This window comes from Vulpes lagopus, chromosome 7 (genome assembly GCF_018345385.1).
Source record: "Vulpes lagopus strain Blue_001 chromosome 7, ASM1834538v1, whole genome shotgun sequence".
Taxonomy (NCBI): Eukaryota; Metazoa; Chordata; class Mammalia; order Carnivora; family Canidae; genus Vulpes; species Vulpes lagopus.
The window spans coordinates 111528766-111551546 of record NC_054830.1 but is presented as its reverse complement, the minus strand read 5'-3'; the positions used below and the strand labels follow the sequence as shown (position 1 = coordinate 111551546).

Here is a 22781-nt window from a genome sequence, read left to right as displayed (position 1 = left end):
AATGACTGACAACTTGGTGTAACGAAAATTTCCAATTTCCCTCATTTTCCCTCAGTTTCAGCAATTTTAAATCTATATATATAGAGAATTCTCTGTCAGAATTGCATTGTGAGCCTCTTCTAGTAAACTGATTTGTCTGCTATTGTCACTGCAAATAGAGATCTATTAATGGGTCTCACCTCCCAACTGATTCCAACTCTGGTCTGCTTACTAGCACTCACCAGCACCTTCGTCCACGGACATAACTTCAATATTACTATTAAAGAGATCATCAAAATGTTGAACATCCTCACAGCGAGAAACGTGAGTAAGCTATCTGGCACCATCTCTCCAGATGTTCTGGAGATGCCGTGGGTATTTCTTAGACTCTGAGAAGAACATCACAGCTTCCAGAGAAGTTGGTGGTTGGTGACAGACAAGGAGCAGAGTAGAGATTGCTCTGCAGCAGCGTTTCTGTCCTGAGGGATTGTGGGAAGTTTGCTTGGTCAGAGGGAGTGAGGGCTGCCCAACAAGCATCCCTCTGTACAATTGGAAGTGACTGTCTCTTGCTCTCTCATTCCGGGCCAGGACTTATGCATGGAGCTGACCGTCAAGGACGTCTTCACTGCCCCAAAGGTAAGAGCTGTCCCAGCGTCCACTTTGGCTCATGAGTGACTTGGGAGAGGAAAGCCATCCACAAGTGTCTGAACAAGAAACTTTTCTTTAAAAGAAAGTGAATAGACCCAGATGAGCTAGAAGGTGTTAGAGGTTTTTAAGAATGAGAATTCTGATCTTTACTTTCAAGCATGTTTTAGTGTTTCTGGTTTCACATGGTTTAGAAGATGTGTAGTGGAGAGCTTGGATTTTGTGATCTTAATTCAGACCCTGGTCAAGGGATAGCTCCTTCTTTTCCTCCTATATCCCAGCCTAGTACCGGGAACACGGGAGGTGCTCAATAAATGCTTGTTGAAGGAGAGTTTTTCCAGCCCGCACATTTCTGAAAAAAACAAATAGTGTCACGAAAATAGATATGGAGATTACAGGCTGGGGGAGCTTTCATTTTGTCTAAGAGACTTCCTACGGCAACAGAGAAGGTATCGCCAGAGCCCCTCCTTTTCCGCAGCCTGGTCACCTAACAGCCCACTGGCTCTGGGGGTGGCAATCCAAAGACCCTCGCCTGCGATGTCCTGCCAAGCCCCTTCCAGCCCAGTCTGGAACTGCCCCGCCACAGGGGGTCCCCACTCATCCCTGGCCCTGGCTGCTTGGGCATCTCGCCTTTCCGCCTCCTGTGCCATCTCACCCCCGCCCCTCTATCTTTAGTGGGAGGAGACAGATTTGACAGCTGATAGTACATTTTCTCTGACAAACATATGACTACAGCCATGTCAATAGGTTTGTGCACATCAGTTCCTGTTTTCATGGAAACACAAGACTGAGAATGAAAAACCCAAAGCTTCAATTTACCAGTGGTCTCCTAACCACCTGCTTTCCACGTGGACTAGAAGAGGATAGGGTGGCCAGGAGTAGAGCTGTGTAGGCCCAGCACCCAGGCCACAGAACAGACTTATCCTACCTTGTGAGGGAAACTTCTTCAGGCTCTGTCTGGGCTATCTCATCTCATTAAAGATTAGTCCAGGAATCTAATATACAATAATACATAATGTAATACAGCCATATATATTATATTAATGCATAATGTATAATATATATTATATAATTTTGTCCTTTAGCATCTCATCCTGTTTCAGACTCTATCAGGAGGCTGGAAGGGCTTGGAGATTTTATACATACATGGAACTATATAATATATAAATATCATCTATCAACATTTTATATACATATGAGATAGCCAAGAGCCCACAGGGCTGTGCCTGGGTTCTCCAGATGGCACCGCACTGCTGGGAGGGCTCTATCAAAGCCAGGGATTAGGCTCCAAAGTGCCGAGTGTCTCGAAGTGACACACAGCCTGTGGCTTTAGGCACACTTTTGCTGTTAACTAGCTATGTGGCCTTTAGCCAGTCTCTGTATCTTTTTGTGCCTCAGTTTCCACATTTGAAGATATGAAAGTGATTTTGAAAGTTGGTTGGAATTCAATTCTTGAGTTAGTGGAAAGTGTTAATGTAAAATGATCTAACTCTTAGTTAAAGGCAAAAACTGGTTATAGAGGAGCAATCATTCTAAGAAGGAGGGGCTGGTGGCTAGAAAAGATCCAACTCTCTGTGACTCCACTCTGAGCCATCTCTAGAAGACCAGGCCAGCCTCATCCTTGCCAAGGTGCAGGCCAAGCTGCACAACCTTTCTGCTGCTCTTGGCCATCCTCTTCATCAGTTATCATACAGGCCCCTCACTGCATGGGTAGACATCTGCTGAAACAAAGTCCCCACTGTCCTCCTTCATTCCTACCTGTCTCATATGCCTTCCTCAAACTGCTTCTATTCCAAGGATTACCAATCTCCTTGTTCCATTCTTTCTTTTCCTCAAAGACGCAGCCCTGCTTACTTATCTACTAAGATACTACAGGATAAGGAAATGATGTTATTTTCAAAGCCCATCAATGGGGGTATGTGGGTATCTTGGTGTTCCCAAAGGAAGACATCTTTCCAAAATCCACTGTATCAGTTTTCTTTCTTTAGCGGATCAAGAATCCTATTATCTTCAAGTCAGGTGGGATCCTGTTCTTGGTAGTTGCTGAAAAGAAAGTGCTCATCTAAATCCTGGACTTCACAGGCAATGTTTACCCAGCATCTCTGAAATTAAGATGGTCTGAGAAACAGCAAAGTAGAAAACAAGCAAGCTGACTGGTCTGTGATGGATTTCTTGGGTGGACCATTAGTGGAAGGTATTTTCTACTTTCAAAGAGAGGTCAAATCCATGATTCCTCAGAATTCTACACCAACTCTCAAATCTTTTTCTTTTTTAAGTAGAAGCAAAAGACTTTCTTGTGTATAGCATCAGCTGACTAAATGTGGGCTGAGGTGGGGATAATGAATACAACACAAACAGGACTAGATTTTTTTTTTAAGATTTTATTTATTTATTCATGAAAGACACAGAGAGAGCAAGAGGGAGGAGAAGCAGGCTCCATGCAGGAACCCAACGTGGGACCTGATCCTGGAACCCCGGGATCACACAGGACTAGATTTTTATGGCCCTAAATGAAGCTAGTCAAGGGCCATGTTAGAAATCTAACAGCATCTTTGCCAGAGAAGCAGCCCTAAATGGTGTTCCACCAATTGCTGATATTCCCATGAGTGTTAGGCTTCTATCTAGCATAGGCCTAAGTTTCCCAGTGCAGTTTCTTTTCCTGAGCAGTCCTGAACTGCAAGGTCCACCAGGCTGTCAAAGTGTGCCTCCTGAGCCACACAAGACATTGTCAGGCAGCGAAAGCTGGTCAAGCAGATGCCAGTGGTCATTCAGTAGTTCATAGTAGGATCCTGTAGCTGCAATTTCAATGGAACTAAAACTTTAAAGTCTTAATGAAAACTGCATTTAGAATCAGTTCTTTTAGAGTTTTTCCATTTGATTTGAACTCTTCAATTCCTTTATATCCCAACTGCCTTTGGAAAGTACATTGAAGAATTTGCCTAGAGGGTGTTTTCCTGTATAAGGCCATATACTCAAAACAGAGGCAGTTTAATTTCTAGGCTCCAAGCCAAAGTTTTATAAAAGTCTCATGAGATTTTGATGAAAAAATAAGCAAAGGGGCTCTTGTCTTTTTGGTGTTCCCGAACCACATTGTTCTCTCTCCAGCAGCACAGGTATGCACCTACCTGTGCACGTACAGCTTAGTGTCTGCCTTCCCCCTTAGCTTCCCCACCTCTGCTCACTTACTAAGCCTCCAAAGATATGGAGATTTATGGGAGGTTTCTTGACTCTCACAGTCCAGAGATGCTTGCGTGTTTCTCTTTAATTTCCAAGTACAATCAGAACCCAGGAGGGCTCTTGGCAAGTTCACTAAATACATGTCCTTCCAAAGTCCTCGCCAATGGTCCATCAAGGCCCACAGGGTAAAGGGGAAGCTTGTGCAGGCTAGGATCCTGGGTCAGGATCCTACTTCAGTCTGGGTCTAGATCTTCCTGGAAAAACCCTAAAATATAAAATGCACTTCTAGAATTTTGCCTAAAGATATAAGAGATGAACACAAAGATTTACACAGATGACTCACTGCCACTTTATTTTACAGAAGCAAAAAACTGCAATGATAGAATACTAACCAATTGTGGCTCAAATATGTCTTGGGCCCCCATGTAGCTCTCATTCCCATGTTTTGTTTTGTTTTGTTAAGATTTTATTTATTTATTCATGAGAGACACAGGGAGAGAGAGGCAGAGACACAGGCAGAGGGAGAAGCAGGCTCCCTACGGGGAGCCCAATGTGGGATTCGATCCTGGGACTCCAGGATCACGCCCTGGGCCAAAGGCAGATGCTCAACCACTGAGCCACCCAGGGATCCCATCCCATGTTCTTATATACTACTGAATGACTTAATGCTTGAACTATCTATTGTGTGAAAAGCCTACAGAACGGTATCAACAGTTGGTCCTCGTTTTTAAAAAAATATTTTTAAAAATGGGAAGATATTTATCAAAGTATCAATAGTTATCTCTGGCTGGTGGGATAATGAGTGAATTCATTTTTGATGACTATATATTACCTTTACAGTAAACATATATTTCCTTAATAATCAGAAAAAAAATGCAGTTAACCCCGCCTCACCCCCCCCACCCCACCCCCATGGTACTTCTCATATAAATCCCCAGGTGATCTTGTTCATGTACATTGTGATTCAGGCGGCTAGGGGGCAGGCTGGAGGTTCTGCATTTCTAATGAGCTCCCAGGTGATGACCATGCTGCTGCTTCCTGGCCCACACTTTGTGGAGCAAGGAACTAAAGTATGTCCTTGTAGAGGCTAGAAATAGCTTTATAGGAGCTGAATCAGGCTCAAGCTAGACCACTCCCCACATTCCGTGTTTTTGTTCTTCAGCGGAAAGCAACAGGACACACCAGGCCTGATTTAGACTAAGTCACAATGCCTCTGCCAGGTTCCCCAAAAAAAGTGTTTTCCCACCTGTACATTCCCTCTTCTGAGGCCCAGACATCTCCAGAAATAGCCATGTGACCAGACATACATCTGGGCTGCCAGTATTTCACAGTGTTTCTGATGCTATACCTCCTAGGCAAAAGGCCTTTTCCAGAGTTGTGTCCATGGCCCAGCTCAACTGCACCCTCTTCCAGAAGCTTCCTCTGATCTCACACCTAGCCCTGATCTTGGCATGCCTCTCCAGCTGTTTGGGCAGATGTCTCACCTCCTCACATAGACCCCAGGCTTTGCAGACACTTGCCACCTCCCATGGAGGGGGGTGGGGGAGCTAACTGGAGAGTGCTGCCCAAAGCACCAATATCCAGGCCAAAGGATGGACAATCATTTATTTGATGACCATGTAGGATTTCTAGGACACTTGGATTTTATTTAATACCTTACAACAATGAGACAGAGCAATGTGACTACAAGCTCACATAGGCTTGCATGGTAGAGAGAAATAGACATCATGGGCAGACATATGGTTCTACATTCAAATCCCTGCTCTGTCATTTACTTAGCTGAGCACCTTTACTCGGGCAGCCTTTTAGCAAAACCGTCCAAGGGAAACGAGAAGGTTGCTGCATTTGTAGGTAATCAGGAGAGGTCATTTACTGTCATTTCACTCACATGAAAGAATTATCTCAATACCTGATCCACAATTGAGCAAACTCACATTTCTCCACTTGTCTTCCTGGAAAAAAGCAATCACAAGAAAAACTCTCTCCCATGTTCAAAACAGGGCTAGCACATGGCTAACTGCAATATTTATCTTTCTAGAACACAAGCGATAAGGAAATCTTCTGCAGAGCTGCTACTGTACTGCGGCAGATCTATACACACAACTGCTCCAACAGATATCTCAGAGGACTCTACAGGAACCTCAGCAGCATGGCAAACAAGGTAATCTGAATCATACCTACAGTTTGGCTCCTGACTTTTAAACATTCCTCCTTAAGAGTCATAATACCCTTGGTTAATCAACCCATTCATTCACTCAGCAAATATTTATTGAGGGTCTGTGAGTGCAAGGTGCTATTCTAGGCACTCAGGATACAGTGCCTGGTCTCACAGAATGTTCTAGTGGGAGAGTTAGAAAAGCAAACAAACATGTAATATTATGTCCAGGAGAGATAAATGCTCTGAAGAAAAATACAGGAATGAAGAATATAGGGGTCATGAGGGAGAGGGATGATTTAACAGTTGGTGACATCATCTGAGCAAACATTTGAATTAAGTGAAGGAGCAGGCTAAATGACTAGCTGGGGAAATAACATTCCAGGCAGAGGAAATAGCTGTCCAAAGGCCCTGAGGTAGAAATGAGGTTCACATGTTCAAAGATCAGGAGGAAAGACTGGGTGGCTGGATCAGATTGAGCAAGGGGGATTTTGGCAGATTACACATGGTCTTTGGTTTCCACCCCAAGTTTGGCAGGACGCACCCATAGAGTTGGGAGCTGAACAGACTACAATCTGATTTACATGATTTAAAATAATCATTCTGGCTTCTGTGTGGTAAATAAACTGAAAAGAGCTAAGCACAGAAGCAAGATGTTCTACTGGGAGGCCATCACAGTAACCCAGGTTGGAGATAATAGTAGTTTCAACAGACTGGGAGCAAAAGAGTTTGTTATGGGCAGCCCAGATGGCTCAGGGGTTTAGTGCTGCCTTCAGCCCAGGGTGTGATCCTGAAGACCCGGGAATGAGTCCCATGTCGGGCTCTCTGCATGGAGCCTACTTCTTCCTCCGCCTGTGTCTCTGTCTCTGCCTCTCTCTCTGTTTCTCATGAATAGATAAAGTCTTAAAAAAAGAGGTTGTTAGATTTGGGATATAACTAAAAATAGAGCTAAGGGGCACCTGGGTGGCTTGGTCAAGCATCTGCCTTCGGCTCCAGGTCATGATCCTTGGGTCCTGGGATCAAGTTCCACATCAGGCTCCCTGCTTCTCCCTCTCCCTTTGCCTGCTCCTCCACCTACTTGTGTTCTCTATATCAAATAAATAAATAAAATCTTAAAAAGAAACAATAAAAATAGAGCCAGAAGACCCATTGTGAGGGATGAGGGAATGAGTAAAAGGGGGCCTCTTGGTTCCTAGCCTGAGCCTTTTGGGAGAGGGCTGGTGCCCAGAAAACTGGACGCAGAGCAGTGCTGGAGGTTGAGCAGAAGATCAGGAGTTCAATTTATCAATACTAAGTTTGAGGTACCTCTTGGATAGTCAAGTGGAGATGCTGAGATTATTGGAAAAGACTGAGGCTTTGGGGAGAGGTCAGAACTTGTTCTATAAAAGAAAGAGTCCTCAGAAGATGTTATTCAAAAGTCCTAGACCTGCATGACATAGAAAAGAGATCTAAGGACTGAGCCCAGAAGCATTCTAACATAAAGAGGTCAGGAAGAGATCCAGCAAAAAAGACTGAGAAGTAGCTGGTGAAGGAAGGGGGAAACTGAAGAGTGTATGGTGCCCCAGACAGAAGGGAAGAAACTCTTAATAAGAAGAGATCCAATGTGCCAAGTGTACCAAAAGGTCAAGTCAGATGAAGATGAGAATGGCCACTGGATCTGGAATAATAGCCTGACTGGAGCAGGTTCCACAGAGAATGCTGGTAAGGAGGAGTGAAAAGAAAGGGGCAGTGAGTTCAGAAAACCCTTCTGAGGTGTTTTGCTATAAGATTGCAGAGAAACAGAACAAGAGCTGAAGGGCAGCAGTAAGGGAAGCTCTTTTGAGGTGGGGCATATGTCCAGCATGTTAATATACCAGTGGGAATGATCCAGCAGAGAGGGGAGAAATGATGGTGTAGGAAAGAGGAAGAGCTCAGAGTTGATGTTACCTAGTGCCAAATGGAGGAATTGGGGGCATTCATCCCCTTGCTGGGCCTGTCACCTGATTCTTAAGGCAAAGAAAAGGAAGAGGGAGGTGACACTACACTCATTCTCTCTTTTAATCCATTTAATTATCATTTAAGTAGGCACAATTGTCCCCATTTACTGAGGGAGGAAATTGAAGCTTTTATAAATGAAGTGGTTTGTCCTAAACAATGTAATTAATAGAGCTGAGGTTCAAACTGAAGCAGTGGGGTAGGTACCTGGAATCCTTTCCACCTGAGGTGCTGTCAAGCTGGAATGTTGCTGTTTATGGGCAGGAGGGCAAAGGGAATGAATCTCTGTCTCAGCAGTCCAGGCAGCCATGCAAAAGGCCCTACACCTCATGTTACAGCCCTGAACAGTACCTAGCTGTGACATACCTTTCCAGAGTCTGCGGCACCCCCTAACGGTACATGGTTAGTGACGGTACAGTGACCAATTCTAGGAGCACAGAATTAGAATATTAGAATGTACAGAAGACCAGGAAACCATGCTGGCCTACTGGCAGAGACAGATTCTCATGCAAACTAGACTTGAAGGCCTTGGTTGGAAAGAATTGTTCAGGTGACAAGTGCCAGAGGAGACCTGACTCAGTGATCTAGCAATGCAAGCTAATGAAATGTTTTGGGTTTTTTTTGCAGACCTGTTCTATGAATGAAGTCAAGAAGAGTACACTGAAAGACTTCTTGGAAAGGCTAAAAGTGATCATGCAGAAGAAATACTACAGGCACTGAAGCTGAATATTTTAATTTATGAGTTTTTAAATAGCTTTATTTTAAAAAATATTTATATATTTATAACATAATAAAATAAAATATATATAGACTCTAACAGCACAGTGTCACTTCAATGGCATTGGCTATATTTACTTGACAACTTTTGAGGAAACCAATTTAATTTACTAAGAGACTAAAACTGGTATAGAAGTAAAAGAAGAAAAATCGTTCCCCTCTCAAGGAGTTCCCTTTCCAGAGCAGGACATAATGTACAAAATGATTAAAGACTACAAGGCCATGCAAGATGTACATGATAGGAGAGCTTGCAGAGTGGGTCCATGAGTACTACTACCTACCAACTAATGTTGAATAAAAAAAGGCATTGGAGCACTTTGAGAGGCTCAGTTGGTTAAGCATCTGCCTTCAGCTCAGGTCATGACCCCAGGGTACTGGGATTGATCCCTGCATCAGACTCCCTGGTCAGCACAGAGGCTGCTTCTCCCTCTCCCTCTGCCTGCTGCTCCCTCTGCTCGAGCTGTCAAATAAATAAATAAAATATTTAAAAATTAAATGAATTCAAAATTTAATTTAATATAAAATTTAATATAAAATTTAATATAAAAAGGTGTTAACTGAATGCTGAAAACATTCCTCTCCCACTGGCACACGGTTGTCACACTGAGTCTAAGATGGGAAAATGGAGCTCCAGCACACTACATGGCTCTGCACTGAACAACATTTAAAGTCCAGATAAACAATGAGAGACTCCTAAGTCTGGAAAACGAACAAAGGGTTGCAGAAGGGGAGGCGGGAAGGGAAATGGGGTAACTGGGTGATGGGCACTAAGGAGGGCACTTGATGGATGAGCACTAGGTGTTATACTGTATGTTGGCAAATCGAACGTCAATAAAAACAAAACAAAAAAAAAATAAAGTCCTGATAGTATAAATTCCCTTGATTTTTAAGTCTTAGGACCAACCACCAGACAAAGCACAATTTAACTGTAATTATAGAACAGACTAAATGCTATCAACCTAATGACACAAAAGATACAACTGGAAATGGTTGATAGGTAAAAGCAGAAGGAAAGAAAGGTATCTCACTTGGGGAAGGGATTAGTTGAACAATACTGTCTAAGGATGATGGAATAAGAACAAGAGATTTAAGTATTCAAATTTGCACAGGTAATACAAGATCTGAAAATAAATTTACTATAAAAAATTTGGAAGGGGTAGTATAAATGAAGTGAACCCTCACTTTTCAATACAGAAATTAACACACAATATCCAAGGTTGGAAAATCAAAAACCAGTTGGCAGGGCTGGTCACTAGATGATGACTGTTGCAGCTGGGGATGGGGTACGTTGGAGCTAATTATACTACTGTACTTTTATACACGTTTATAAGTTTTCATAACAAACAGTGGGGAAAAAATCCCATAGTGGAACTATGCTAGTAGTAGAGTAGCAAACTATAGCTAGTAGCAAAACCATAAATATTACAAACTAAAGGGAGGGTGGTTTGTTGGGAATGGGTCTTGGAATAAGGATCAGTAAAAGCAAGACAGAAGACTGTTGGCTTTCCATGTTAAGTATCTACCCAAGAAAACTGAAAACTTACGTCCACACAAAAATCTCTCCACCAATGTTCATCACATTATCCATAATAGCTAAAAGGTAGAAACAACCGAAATGTCAATCAACTGATGAAAGAAAGTGTGGTATTCCCATGCAACAAAATACTACTTGGCAATAAAAACAAATGAAGTACCAATACATGCTACAATATGGATGAACCTTAGAAACACTAGGGTAAGTGAAAGAAGCCAGATACAAAAGGCTACATGATTCCATTTATATGAAATATCCAGAAGTGGCAAATCAAAAGTAGATCAACAACAGCCAGACTACAGGAAGAGCCCAAGTGTCTGTTGACTGAAGAGTGGGTAAAGAAGACACACACACTGGAATCCCATTCAGCCATCAAAAAGATGAAATCTTGTCATTTGCAATGATATGGTTGGAGCTACCAAAATAAGTCAGTCTGAGAAAGAAAAATACCAAATGATCTCACTCATATGTGGAATTTAGAAAGCATAACAGATGAACATAAGGGAAGGGGAAAAAAAGAGGGAAGCAAATGCTAAGAGACTCTTAACTGTAGAGAACAAATTGAGGGTTGATGGAGGGAGGGAAGCAGGAGGTAGGCTAGAGGGGTGATAGGTATTGACAGCTCTTGTGATAAGTACTGGGTGCTATAAGTGATGAATCACTAAAATTGTACTCCTGGAACCGGTATTATGCTATATATTAACTAGAATTTAAATAAAAATTTGGAGGAAAAAAATTGAGGTAAAAAGTAGAATGCCAGTTGCCAGGGGCTGAGGGGATAGAAGACTAGGGAGTGACTCCTAATGGACACAGGGCTTCTTTTAGGAGAGAGGAAAATGTTCTCATATTAGATAGAGATGACAGCTGTGTAACTCTGTGAATATACTAAAAACCACTGAATTGTATACTTTAGAAAGACAGATTTGATAGTATATTAGTATAGTTCTAAGGCCACGCTGAAAACTTTAGTTTCCTTTCTTCTTTGATTGAGACTCATTTGCATTCAATGGCTAATGTGAGCTGTAGTCTGCCACAGGATATGAGTTGTGGGTTATATTTGTGTACGGGGCCAGGATGGTAAAAGGAAAGATTGTTGGGAAGAAAGGGTTATAAGGGGCCATCGGAAGGACATGCGGGCTCCAGGCAGGTCTGTCATAGGCTTAGTTTCGATGGTTAAGATGCAACTAACAGGTCTATTTACTTCCGGACGGGTGGTTCTGGGCTCTGCATGGAAACACCAAATAATAAGCCCTTGAGTTTACCGAGAGAGAGCGTGACCACATGAACTGAGGACACACATTAAAAGAGTAAGAAATGGGGATTAAGTGAAAGGTGAGACAGCTGCCATTTAAGCACATTCACTTAGGAAACTTAGCCACAGCCCGTGCTTCAGGGGACGCGCCTCTGTGGACCAAGTGACATAATGAAGTCTGAACCACTCCCCCCCTGCCATCAGCTGTCGCCACCTCTTGCCTCCAAATGTATTGTATCTCTGGCATTAGTAGCTAAGAAATACTTATTGAATAAATGAACAAAATACGTTTCACTCAAATCTATGGTTGAATGTCTTTCATGAAAGCACTCTTGGGCCCCAGTTAGGGATGCACCAGGGGTGCTCTTGTTGCTGTAGGTTGGTCCATGCCAGTTATCCTGCCCTGTCTTTTCCCACTCTCTCCCACATATCATCTTGGTGGGCCTCTTGGAGTGCCCAAATCATCTGAGAATGGGGAATTTCAGCACAGAGGGCAGCGCACACCTTCCTCATGTAGCACAGTACATCCTGCCTATCAGCATTCAAGTTAGCCTCTCCGTTCCTACCAGCTTCCACTGAGAGCAAGACATGCACTTTCTCTGCTCCCAGGGCTGATTCCCTGGTCCAAGTTATCAGCTTGTTGGAGTTCCATCCCCAGGTAGAGAATTAAAATCTAATTTACTGCCATGCCCAGCGTTTCCCAAACTGAGTTCATCCTGAGCACTCAGATATTTTCTCCTCAGCTCTCCACAGTACAGCTCTTCTGATCCATCCTTCCCATAACTCCTTTTAGCTGTACTCCAGGCTCTCAGCCGTCTGCTCTTTATTTCCTATTAGCCAGTGTTTAACCAAACACCATTATGTTCTGATGTTTGGTGCACTGGCCGCACACCTGGGTACCTGACAGGCAACATGAGTAAAGAGAACAAGGGAGCTAGCTAGCTAAGCCAGGGCTCTTGGCTCCTTTGGCTTGGGACCACTTGAGCTTCCAGGATCCAGGTGTGCACACCATCTGCTCTCCCAGCTCCCAACTAGCTACTCCTTCACCTTTCTGTATGTTGTTTCTCTAAAACACAAATGATGTGAGGGACCCACTTTAAATCCCACTGTGGCTTCCCATTCCTTACAGTACACAATTTCACAATAGGGTCCTGGCCTATCGCTTCCCTTTTCAGGCTCATCTGTCCCAATGCCTTCTGCCCTTCGTCCCATATCCTACCAGTGCACACTGCATCCAGATTCATGTTACTCCTGCTACCCAAGACACTTTATCCGACTTGCTGCAACATTTCCAATAGCACTTTCCCTGGGAAGAAGCCTCTTCTGACCTTGTGGTCAGGTAGACAAGTGCTATGTACCATCTTAGCTGCTGGGGAAGAACACCGGGCCTGGCAGCTCACCATTCACACTCCTGAATTACAGCCTTCAACATGCTGCGCTGGCATTCTCATTTCCACGGTCACTTCTCCCTCCTGAGGGAGGCTGTGAGCATCACAAAGACCTTCTACTCAGTAGGGTGTAGGCACACAGTCAATACAGAAGGCAGCAGTGACGGAGTGGCACAATTCATGATGGAGTTAGAAATCAAGTTCAACATAATATTTCTGTAATGACTCTGGTACTTTTAGGTCGAGTTAGGCAATATCCTCTCACTAAGATTACTATCAACTCTGAGAAATATTTTATGCAGTTGTAAAGTCCCAGTTAAATTCCTTTGTACCGCTGGAGAAATAAAGCCTTTGATTAAAAACTAAAATTTCCCCAGCCCTCTGACAAGGGGTGGGGGAGGGGAGCAGGTGTGGAAGAATGTGTGATCTGTCATATTCTTTAGTCAGAGCCATAAACGTGTTTGGGTAAGACAAAGTGATGTTCTGATAACGTTGATAAAAGTAACTTGAAGATTGGGTCACAGGAAGCCCAGATAAATGCTGAGAGGAAACAGGTTCTTTTTGAAGTAGCCTCTTCATAATCATTTTCCCACACATTTGTTCAACTTCCGAAGGAGGACTGAAGACCTGATTTGCTTTGCAAATGAAACAGCCTAAGAATGAGACATTTAGCTACGGTTGTAACAAATGTGTTTAGAGGCTCCTCTAGCTCCCTTGAAGTTTAGGCTGTGGCTTCAGAAATGTATTAACTGCTCCCGCAGGCACCGGCTAGCTGTGGTTCCCTAGGCTGGTCTTTGGCTGTATTTTTTGCTTTGTTTTTGTACTTGATTGTAAGAGAGCCTCTCAAGGGTCTTCATAAGGACAATGTCCTCAGCAGCATCCTGATAACACAGGCTGTAGTGTTTCCTGAGGGCAAGCCTTAGTGCCAGGGCTTGGTGAAAGTGTCAGAGCTCCAAAACTCAACTGGGAGGATGGGGAGAGGATGCGAAGGCGGAACTATTTATTATCTTGCTTAGGCCATGGCAGGCTTTTCATCTTGTTTTCATGTTCTACACAATGTAGGAGTGTGACCTAAGTTAGCAGTGGGGAAAAAGAAGACAGCAAGTCCTGAAAGGGCCAGAGGAGTCTCTTATCCTATGCAGAAAGCACATTTAAGTCCTCTGAGACCTGCTGACAAATCAAAACTTCTCAGTGCTGGCTGCGAGTTTCTTAAGGCCAGGCCCCTCAGCACGGCGCCCAGCACGGTGCCTGCTAATCAATAAATGTTTGTTATAGGAATATATGATTAACAATAATCCAAGCAATGTTTTGTTTTGCAGATACATTAAACTCATTAAAAGTTTTTGAAAGAGATCACAGTACTTTTGCACTAAGAAATGTCTCCTTTCACCTTCTAGTCAGATACATTTCACATACACGGCTCTTTAAGTTTCTGTTCTCAAACACCTAGTAAAAAAAGGATAGTAAAATTTGGATAAAAATATTTTTGGTGAGGGACGCCTGGGTTGCTCAGTGGTTGAGTGTCTTGCCTTTCGCTCAGGGCGTGATCCCAGGGTCCTGGGATCAAGTCTCGCATCAGGCTCCCCATAGGGAACCTGCTTCTAAACTCTGCCTGTGTCTCTGCCTGTATTTGTCTCTCACGAATAAATGAGTATAAGCTTAAAAAATTTTTGGTGAAAATAATTTTAAGAGAGAAAGACAGCGCATGGGGTGGTGAGGGGTGGGGGCAGAAGGAGAGGGAAAGAGAATCTCAAGCAAGCTCCATGCCCAGCACAGAGCCCAACAAAGGGCTCAATCCCAGGACCCTGAGATCATGACCTGAGCCGAAATCAAGAGCAGAATGCTTAACCAAGTGAGCCACCCAGGGGCCCCGAAAATACATGTTATCAATTAGAAGAAGCACATTTTAAAACCTTTCTCCCAGGTTTGTTTCATAATGATTTGTTTAAAGATGCACTGGGTTCTTTAAACCATACAAAATTACGATGCCAAGCATAAAGATCATGCCCATTAGTATCAAGATGCACATAAACTCAAGATAGTTCAGGAAAGAAGCAGACCACCACTATAGGTATTAGATAAAGATTTTTATTTCTAACTCAACCATGCTGCATGTATACATACGATATCAATATATACATTTGAACAAATATAATTTATACATGAAATACAATGAAGGTGTGGCTTTTGAAATTAATGCAACAAACTCATTGTAAGATTTGCAATTTTGGCCAGTATACAGTCTGTAGTAATCCTACTGAAGTTACTAATGATTTAAATTAATCAAACTGCAGTATTGGTTCAAAGGCACTAGGAAGATCTAGGTTTTCTTCTAGCATTTTAAGAACAAAGAATAAGTGAAAAGAAAAACAAATGTATACATTAAGAAATCGGGCAGACACTGGCGTGCTTAAATGTAAACTCTACCCATTCCTTAATTCACAGCCCTGTAGGAAAGAGAGGGATTTCCCTTAATTTAAGAGTTAAGGGGAAAGATATTTTTAAAAGACTGAAAACAAAAACCACTCAAAATCCATAACCATAATTTTAGAAACATGTTACAGATGAAGTAGCGATGCCCTCTCCCCTAAAGTACCCTTAAATTTCTTGCTGCAAAAAAAGGTCCTGTTTCCCCAGAAAAAAAGAAGACATACCTTGTCAAATGGACTCTACTTGCCAGACAAACACACAGATGCAGGCCACCCCCATACCTTGATTAGGCTTATATTTTACAAGAATCTAAATGAAAATGGGGGGGCTGCTAGTATATTTTAATATCCTAATTATTAGTATAGATAATTGAGGTTTTAAAACAGGGTTTATTAAAGAACCTACCACAAACAATTAACATACTACCAAGGCTCCTTTTAATAAATAAACATTACTTTTTTAAATTAAAGAGAAAATATCTACTCAACAACCTATTTATATGTGACACTCATTTTAATTTTGCCTATTTATATTTCAAATAATGAGCAGGTTTCTTCATCTATATTCTTTAATGAAATTAACACTGAAGTCACATAACATTTCATTTCTTGGACAAAGACATAGTACGTGTGAAGAAACCACAGAATTGCTATGATTAAAGCTAAATGAATAGCTCTAAAGTCAGTATCCCACATTTTCATATGGATATTCAAGCCTGGCTCGAATATAGGATTTTGGTATTTCATAAAATGAGTATCTAATGTACATCTGGTATAATCAGTTCTAGTGTAAATCCTTTAAAAAAAAACTGCTAAAGTGGTCTGTTTTGTAAATTCTTCAATGTTTTGCGTTTTTACAGATTTCTTTTTGTTATTGCAGCGGAAGTGGAATAGAAAAATAAATCTAACATACTGGCTTAAATGTCCTATGTTTTAAAGCTTAATGCAAAAGTTATTCCTTTCCCACAGCAAAGGGAATATAGTCAATAATATCTGTAAGAGCGCTGTTACGGTGACACATGGTAGCCACCCTTGTGGTGAGCACAGCATAACAGAGCAGTTCAATCACTATGTTGTACACCTGAAACTAATGTGACACCATGTCAACTATGCTCAAGTATAAAAATAAAATAAAATAAATAAAAAATAAAGTTATTCCTTTCCTATTAACTGGGTGGTTAGAGGCTAGACATAAGGACTTTTAAAAAGAAATATGCATCTTTTGTTTCCACTGGTAAAATTAAGATTTCTCTAGAGCAATTACTAACAGTTAAATGTGCAACTGCAATTGCCAAGATATTCTGTACACACAAAGCTTTCACAAGACACAAATTCACCTCTAGTCTTCACAGTACCTAAACAATGCCCCATAGAAGTCATAAACCTCTATCTTACACATTAGGAAAAAAAAAATGCTGCTAGTTAAATGCAATTCTTATTACCTAGAAAATATTCACTATACACAGGACATTTAGTACACCACCTCCGGAATGTACTTTAAATTTATGGACACATTTTTACCACCAACTTACAAGTATGCCACCTTTGCTCACCCCCATTCTACACACAGCTTTGTAACTACAAACCAATATTTAACCAAACTTATTAAAATACTGTTCACTTAGTAAATACTTATTTATGAAGTCTCAAACTTGCAACCAATGGACTTCAGGGCTGATTATACAATTGTAAAACTCACAGAAGATATATTAAGTGGTTTAGGAGTAGCATAACTTACAAAAAATTTAAAATTTTGTAAGCAGCCAACATAAGAACAATTCTAACTACTACAATTTATTTTACCATATTTTTTTTAGTTTTAGAGGAATATGATCTGAAAGTTGTAAATAAAATAGAGGGAAGAATTTTTTTATAAAATATGAATAAAAACAAAACAGTGTTTTCTGCTTTGGTTGCATTTTGTGGAAAATGGAGACCTTCCTCATTTGGGAAATACAGAGCAATTTCCAACACAATTTAGAACTCAGACACAGAAAAGTATCCACTAGTTATACTTCAAAGTGAATTTTAGAAAATATATATATATAGGCAAAGATCAGAGACCAGTATTAGCTTCTTAATTTTCTGCAACTGTGACTCCTTTATATCTATGTACAAATTCAATGCTTCAAAAGAACACTAAACCATAACAAAAAAAAGTGCATTTGACTTGAAGTGGCAAAAAAAGGTCATGAGAAGTCTAGAAGAAACATATTTCCAACTTTTGTATTTTAAACATGTATACTTCTAAGGGTTGACGGTTGAATTATAAAATTCTCAAAAGATCAGTAAGATGAGTCATTTTATACTTAAAATGCAATGAATGTTAGTGTAAAAATTAGATTATTTTTAAACAGACCAGGCAGGTGTTAAGATCAAATAATTTCTTATATATGTAGCCCATACATTCATATATGACAGCACAATAACAAGACAAGGAGATCTGCTACTTTCTGTGTGCAAAAGAGGACATACATTGTTTGTTTTCTATTTTGACTACCTAGTTACCTAATCTTACAGTAGCTGAATAAATCACTAGCAGATTTATGTATACATTTAAACTGCAACTCTTTATAGTAAGAGCTCCTCCCCCAACTTCCCTGCACAATTATAAACTGGAGCATAATACAACAATTTGAAGGATTATCAGTTGTACAATTTCAATATGACATTAATATATATATATTGGCTACGACTTATTAGGCAAGTCATTAGTTGCAGTCTTACTCCATGAATTACAGCTTCCATCATTTGAAATTACAGAATAGTCTTCAGTGTTTTAATTAAAGACTTTGTCCAGACATGAGAATATCACTAATTTTTATTGTGACTTTAAATCTGTAACATTTACTGAAGTAAAGAGTCAATTACAGTTTCAGGCTTTGCAGAACGCTTTCTGTTTGGAGAAGAGAAAAAAGACAACATGAATGCTTTTCTAGAAGACTGAATGCAAACACTTTACATTATGTAGCAGGTAAAACAGGGTGGTCATAGGTCTAGAAACAGGCCAACGTTTGACACGTTTGACTATGTTAGGAGATCAATTAAAGCCCACCTTTTTAGGCCAGGGGAAGTCATCTAAAGTACATGCAAGAGCATGGCACTCCATCCCACCACCAGAATGTAAGGGATTGAGTGGATGAAAACTTTGAAATTGGACTAGACAGGCCACATGGGCCTCAGACCTGAACCCCTTGATTATCTGCTCTGGGGCATACTGAAGGTATAGGTTTTTTCAGTGAAAAAAAAAAGAGACACAAATCATCTGAAGCAACAACTTACAATGTGTAGGAACCAATGGAAATGCTACATGAATGTACTATGTTCACTGGAACTTTGCTTGGCACACCTAACTATGAATTTTTTTTTCAGATTTATTTATTTGTGATAGACATAGAGAGAGAGAGAGAGAGAGAGAGAGAGAGAGAGGCAGAGACACAGGAGGAGGGAGAAGCAGGCTCCATGCTGGGAGCCTGACGTGGGACTCGATCCCGGGACTCCAGGATTACACCCTGGGCCAAAGGCAGGCGCTAAACCGCTGAGCCACCCAGGGATACCCTGAACTATGAATTTTTAATGAGGATATCACATTAAGCATTATCAGGTAATGTAATACATTATCAATAAACTTTATATTGTATATATTTAGCTATGTTTATGGCCATCTATTGTTTGGAAGGCTAATGGTAAGAGTTTGGCTCATCTTAAAAAAAAAAGTTTGGCTCATCTAATGTAGGCTCAAATGAATTTTTTTTTAAAGATTTTATTTTTATTTATTCATAGACAGAGAGAGACAGAGAAAGAGAGGCAGAGGGAGAAGCAGGTTCCACGCAGGGAGCCCGACGTGGGACTCGATCCTTGGTCTCTAGGATCATACCCCGGGCTGCAGGCAGCGCCAAACTGCTGCGCCACCGGGGCTGCCCATGAATTTTTTTTTTTATGTTAAACTAAAAAAGAAGTATTTTTTAAGTGAGCATTCTGAAAACTCTATTCACATACCTTATCAAATTGTTTCTTTTAAGTCCTAATGGTTAAAAAAAAAGAAAGTGACTAAAAACTATGAGATGTCATTTAAATAATCTGGATTTCTGGCTCCTCCTCTGAAATGAGAAGATCCAGAAACAAGAGGCCCTTTATTCCCAAAACTAACTAGGAACAGGGTAGTTGCCACTTAATCCAGACAGACCACTCTTCACTTTGCCCCAGTCCCAACCACTGTCTATTTTTCTTAGGCTAAGGCCAACTGCCTTACTACTTATCATCACCTTTCATTGTAGTTTTTCTTATTAACTGCAGAGTTAAAAGGAAAATATCTTTACTAAAAATGGGAAAACGAAAGATCTAACAAGATTTGTATTTCTTTGATTTCTTCATTCACTAAGTATTATACACATTGGTTCTGTTGACATATGAAAAGTTTTTAACAACCGGCACCTAAATGCGATTAAAAAAAAAAGGTAAAAACTTGTACACTTTTAAAATGCTACTGATTCGGGATCCCTGGGTGGCGCAGCGGTTTAGCGCCTGCCTTTGGCCCAGGGCGCGATCCTGGAGACCCGGGATCGAATCCCACGTCAGGCTCCCGGTGCATGGAGCCTGCTTCTCCCTCTGCCTGTGTCTCTGCCTCTCTCTCTATCTCTCTGTGACTATCATAAATAAATACAAAAAAAAAAAAATTAAAAAAAAATGCTACTGATTCAAAAAAAAATAAAATAAAATAAAATAAAATGCTACTGATTCCTCCTGAGTTCAACTATACCAAATTTATAAATGTTAGGTTACCATCTATGTTATGTAACACAAAGATAGTAAAACCATACAACTTCATCTTACAAGTAACTGAGAAGTCTACATACTCAAAGTAGGGGGAAAATCAAGCTTATTATTTCCTATCATTTCAGGAGCCCCATGTATTACAATCAGCTTAAATAAGCAGGATAGTAATGTAAGGAAAGAAGAAAAAAATAAGCTTCAGCCCTGATTTCCCTGGGCTTATTATATATGATATATATGGACTACTCAACAGTCAAAACCAGCACTCAAAGGAGAGGGAAAGAATGGTGACTGAGAAGGTCAAGGTTATTGGGGCAATGTTTATGATAGAAAAGCAAGGCAGCAAATACAAGACTTTGGGAGTCGAGTAGGCAAATTAATAACCATTTCAATAGAAGAATTACTGTTAAGAATTAAGGAATTAAAATAATAGATGACTTCTTATACATTTGGATAGAACAAAGTAAATTAAACTCTATTAGGGGGGGCTAAAGAAGTTGGAAGACTTAATTCTTTAGTTTTTACTTACTCAAATCATAACTACATAAGGACTCTGATATTTATTTAAATACATCTAAAATGCAGCTTTTTAATAGAACTAAAATATTTATTATGTCAACTAAATTTCCTCTCAATGTGTCTAATTAGAATATCTTACTGCCTTTTATTTCCTAGTGCTAAAAGGCAGTCCTTACCTTCGCCCTGTCTTTGGCCTTGCTTTCCCCTTAGAAGTCCGTGGCCTCTCTAATTTCATCAAGGACTGCCGAAGACTCTCCTCAGTGTAGGCAAGATACACGTGGGAAAGGTCCACTTCAAAGGGCTAAGTAAAGGGAACAAACAAAAGATACTCTTATAGGAAGCATTTAAACCAGATTTGAGGAGAAGATTTTATACTGATTTTATACTGAATAAACTCCTAGAAAACAACTGCAGGACACAAGACCAAATAAATGTCTAAGGATATCTTCTTCTAATTTTATACTGATTTTATACTGAATAAACTCCTAGAAAACAACTGCAGGACACAAGACCAAATAAATGTCTAAGGATATCTTCTTCTAATGCCATTTATCTCAAATGTATTCACCAAAGGGTGGTAAATAAGAAGCCCTGACATACTATAAATTCCTTTCTAGGAAAGGAACACTGTTGTTTTTTTCCCTACACCTGACTCTGCTCTGCTGACTTATGTCTAGGATTAGCTTTGAGAAGTACAGACCCATTCTGGTCTCTATCAACCCACGGCCTAGAGAGGTGGTGAAGAGTGCTCTGAAGAAGCGCCATGCCCCTCCTGTGGTGCAAAGCCTAAGCCTGCTCTCATGACTTTTTTTTTTTTTTTTTGCTCTCATGACTGAGTAGAAATGCTCTCTATTACCCCTCCAAAGGCTTCTCTTCTTGGAGATTGGCCTATTTTTCAGCAGAGCTGATTAACTTATATCATAGTGATAACACAACTTAGTGACCCACATTACTATAAAGAACTGTAGTTCAAAAAAAAAAAAAAAAAGCACTCACATCTTTCTCTTTTTTATCAGGAGCTGGAGTCTGCTTCCTCATGTTATTTCCTGTGTAGGCAACACATTTCTCAAAAAAGGAAAATAAAGAAGAGGGAGGAAAAATGTCTTAATTAGCAACTAATATTGTAAACAAGGCAAATTACTATGAGATTTACTGATGTTACACTCATAAAACATTCTGAAAATTTGAATGTTGGAAAAGAAAAGGATCTTTAAGTCATACAGTCCTAAGAAGCCCTGAACTACACCATTTCCAAGGTAATGGAACTATAGTAACTATAATATAATTAATTAGTATATTAGTAGTAACTAATATAGTAACTACAATATAGTTAATTAGAAAAATATGTTATCCACCCTAGTGGCTTCTCATCTGATTCATTGTCTGGACCATCCTTCTCTCCCCAAAGCCAGCACAGACCCAGTCTATAGGAAACACTCTATAAGTATTTCATGAAAGGATGAAGGTAATACTCACTAGCTGCCATTCTCCTATGTCTTCGTTCCAATGGACATAGTTTTCAATCATTTCCTTTAAAGAGTCAAACATGGTCTAGTGTTAATATTTAGCAACATTTGAAATACTGGAAAATATTCACAAAACTACAATCTTATTAAGTAAAAGAAGTTGCCTTAAAACATCACATATTGCATTATAACTTTTTTATACATTTAAAAAGAATACACTTTAAAAGAATACTTGTAAATGCAAGTAAACTATATTCTTATATAAAAAGCAAGTGAAGAACATGGGACTTGGGATGATGGTTACCTTGGGTTGGAAGAGGCAAAGGGATGGAAGAGGGAAGAGGGAAACCATTTGGTTAGAAGTAGGTTACTGTGGTGATACTAGCTTTTGCTATTCATGACAAGCTCATTACAAAATAACCCAAACAAACCAAAAACTAACCAACTAAATAAAAGCAGGTCATCCAAGGACCAATAAGGAAAATGTACCATAAACCAATAATTAATTCTGAGCACCTGAGGTCCAGAGGAAAAAAAATATTAAAGCGATTTTCAAAGAAAAATCTTCAAGCTATATAGACTCAAAAATTTTTGAAAAATCAGTATGTTAAGGGGCGCCTGAGTGGGTCAGTCAGTTAAGTGTCTGTCTTCAGCTCTGGTCATGATCCCAAGGTCCTGGGATTGAGTCCTTCCCTGTTCAGCAGGGAGCCTGC

At 40.4% G+C, this 22781-nt stretch overlaps 2 protein-coding genes across 3 annotated transcripts in view; one reads left to right on the top strand and one right to left on the bottom strand.

Moving 5' to 3' along the window:
- Positions 1–168: 168 nt before the first annotated feature.
- IL4 (interleukin 4) lies at positions 169–8650 on the top strand. The gene is made up of 4 exons (XM_041764321.1): positions 169–303; positions 568–615; positions 5840–5962; positions 8558–8650. Exons 1-4 carry the CDS (start codon positions 169–171, stop codon positions 8648–8650), a joined length of 399 nt encoding a protein of 132 aa, XP_041620255.1.
- Positions 8651–14961: 6311 nt separating this feature from the next.
- The window catches only part of KIF3A (kinesin family member 3A), a 55824-nt gene continuing 48004 nt past the window's right edge, over positions 14962–22781 (bottom strand). For both annotated transcript variants that reach the window (XM_041763641.1, XM_041763640.1), the window contains 4 exons: positions 22079–22132; positions 21599–21667; positions 20779–20903; positions 14962–18206 (listed from right to left, as the gene is read on the bottom strand). In XM_041763641.1, the coding sequence (XP_041619575.1) occupies positions 18158–18206; positions 20779–20903; positions 21599–21667; positions 22079–22132 (297 nt within the window). In that variant the 3' untranslated portion in view covers positions 14962–18157. The remainder of the gene's footprint in view (positions 18207–20778; positions 20904–21598; positions 21668–22078; positions 22133–22781) is intronic.

Coding starts and splice junctions, on each gene's coding strand:
- IL4 (XM_041764321.1), top strand. CDS start 169: ATGGGTCTCACCTCCCAACTGATTCCAACTCTGGTCTGCTTACTAGCA. Junction 304..567: donor ACATCCTCACAGCGAGAAAC/GTGAGTAAGCTA, acceptor ATTCCGGGCCAG/GACTTATGCATGGAGCTGAC. Junction 5,963..8,557: donor TCAGCAGCATGGCAAACAAG/GTAATCTGAATC, acceptor TTTTTTTTGCAG/ACCTGTTCTATGAATGAAGT.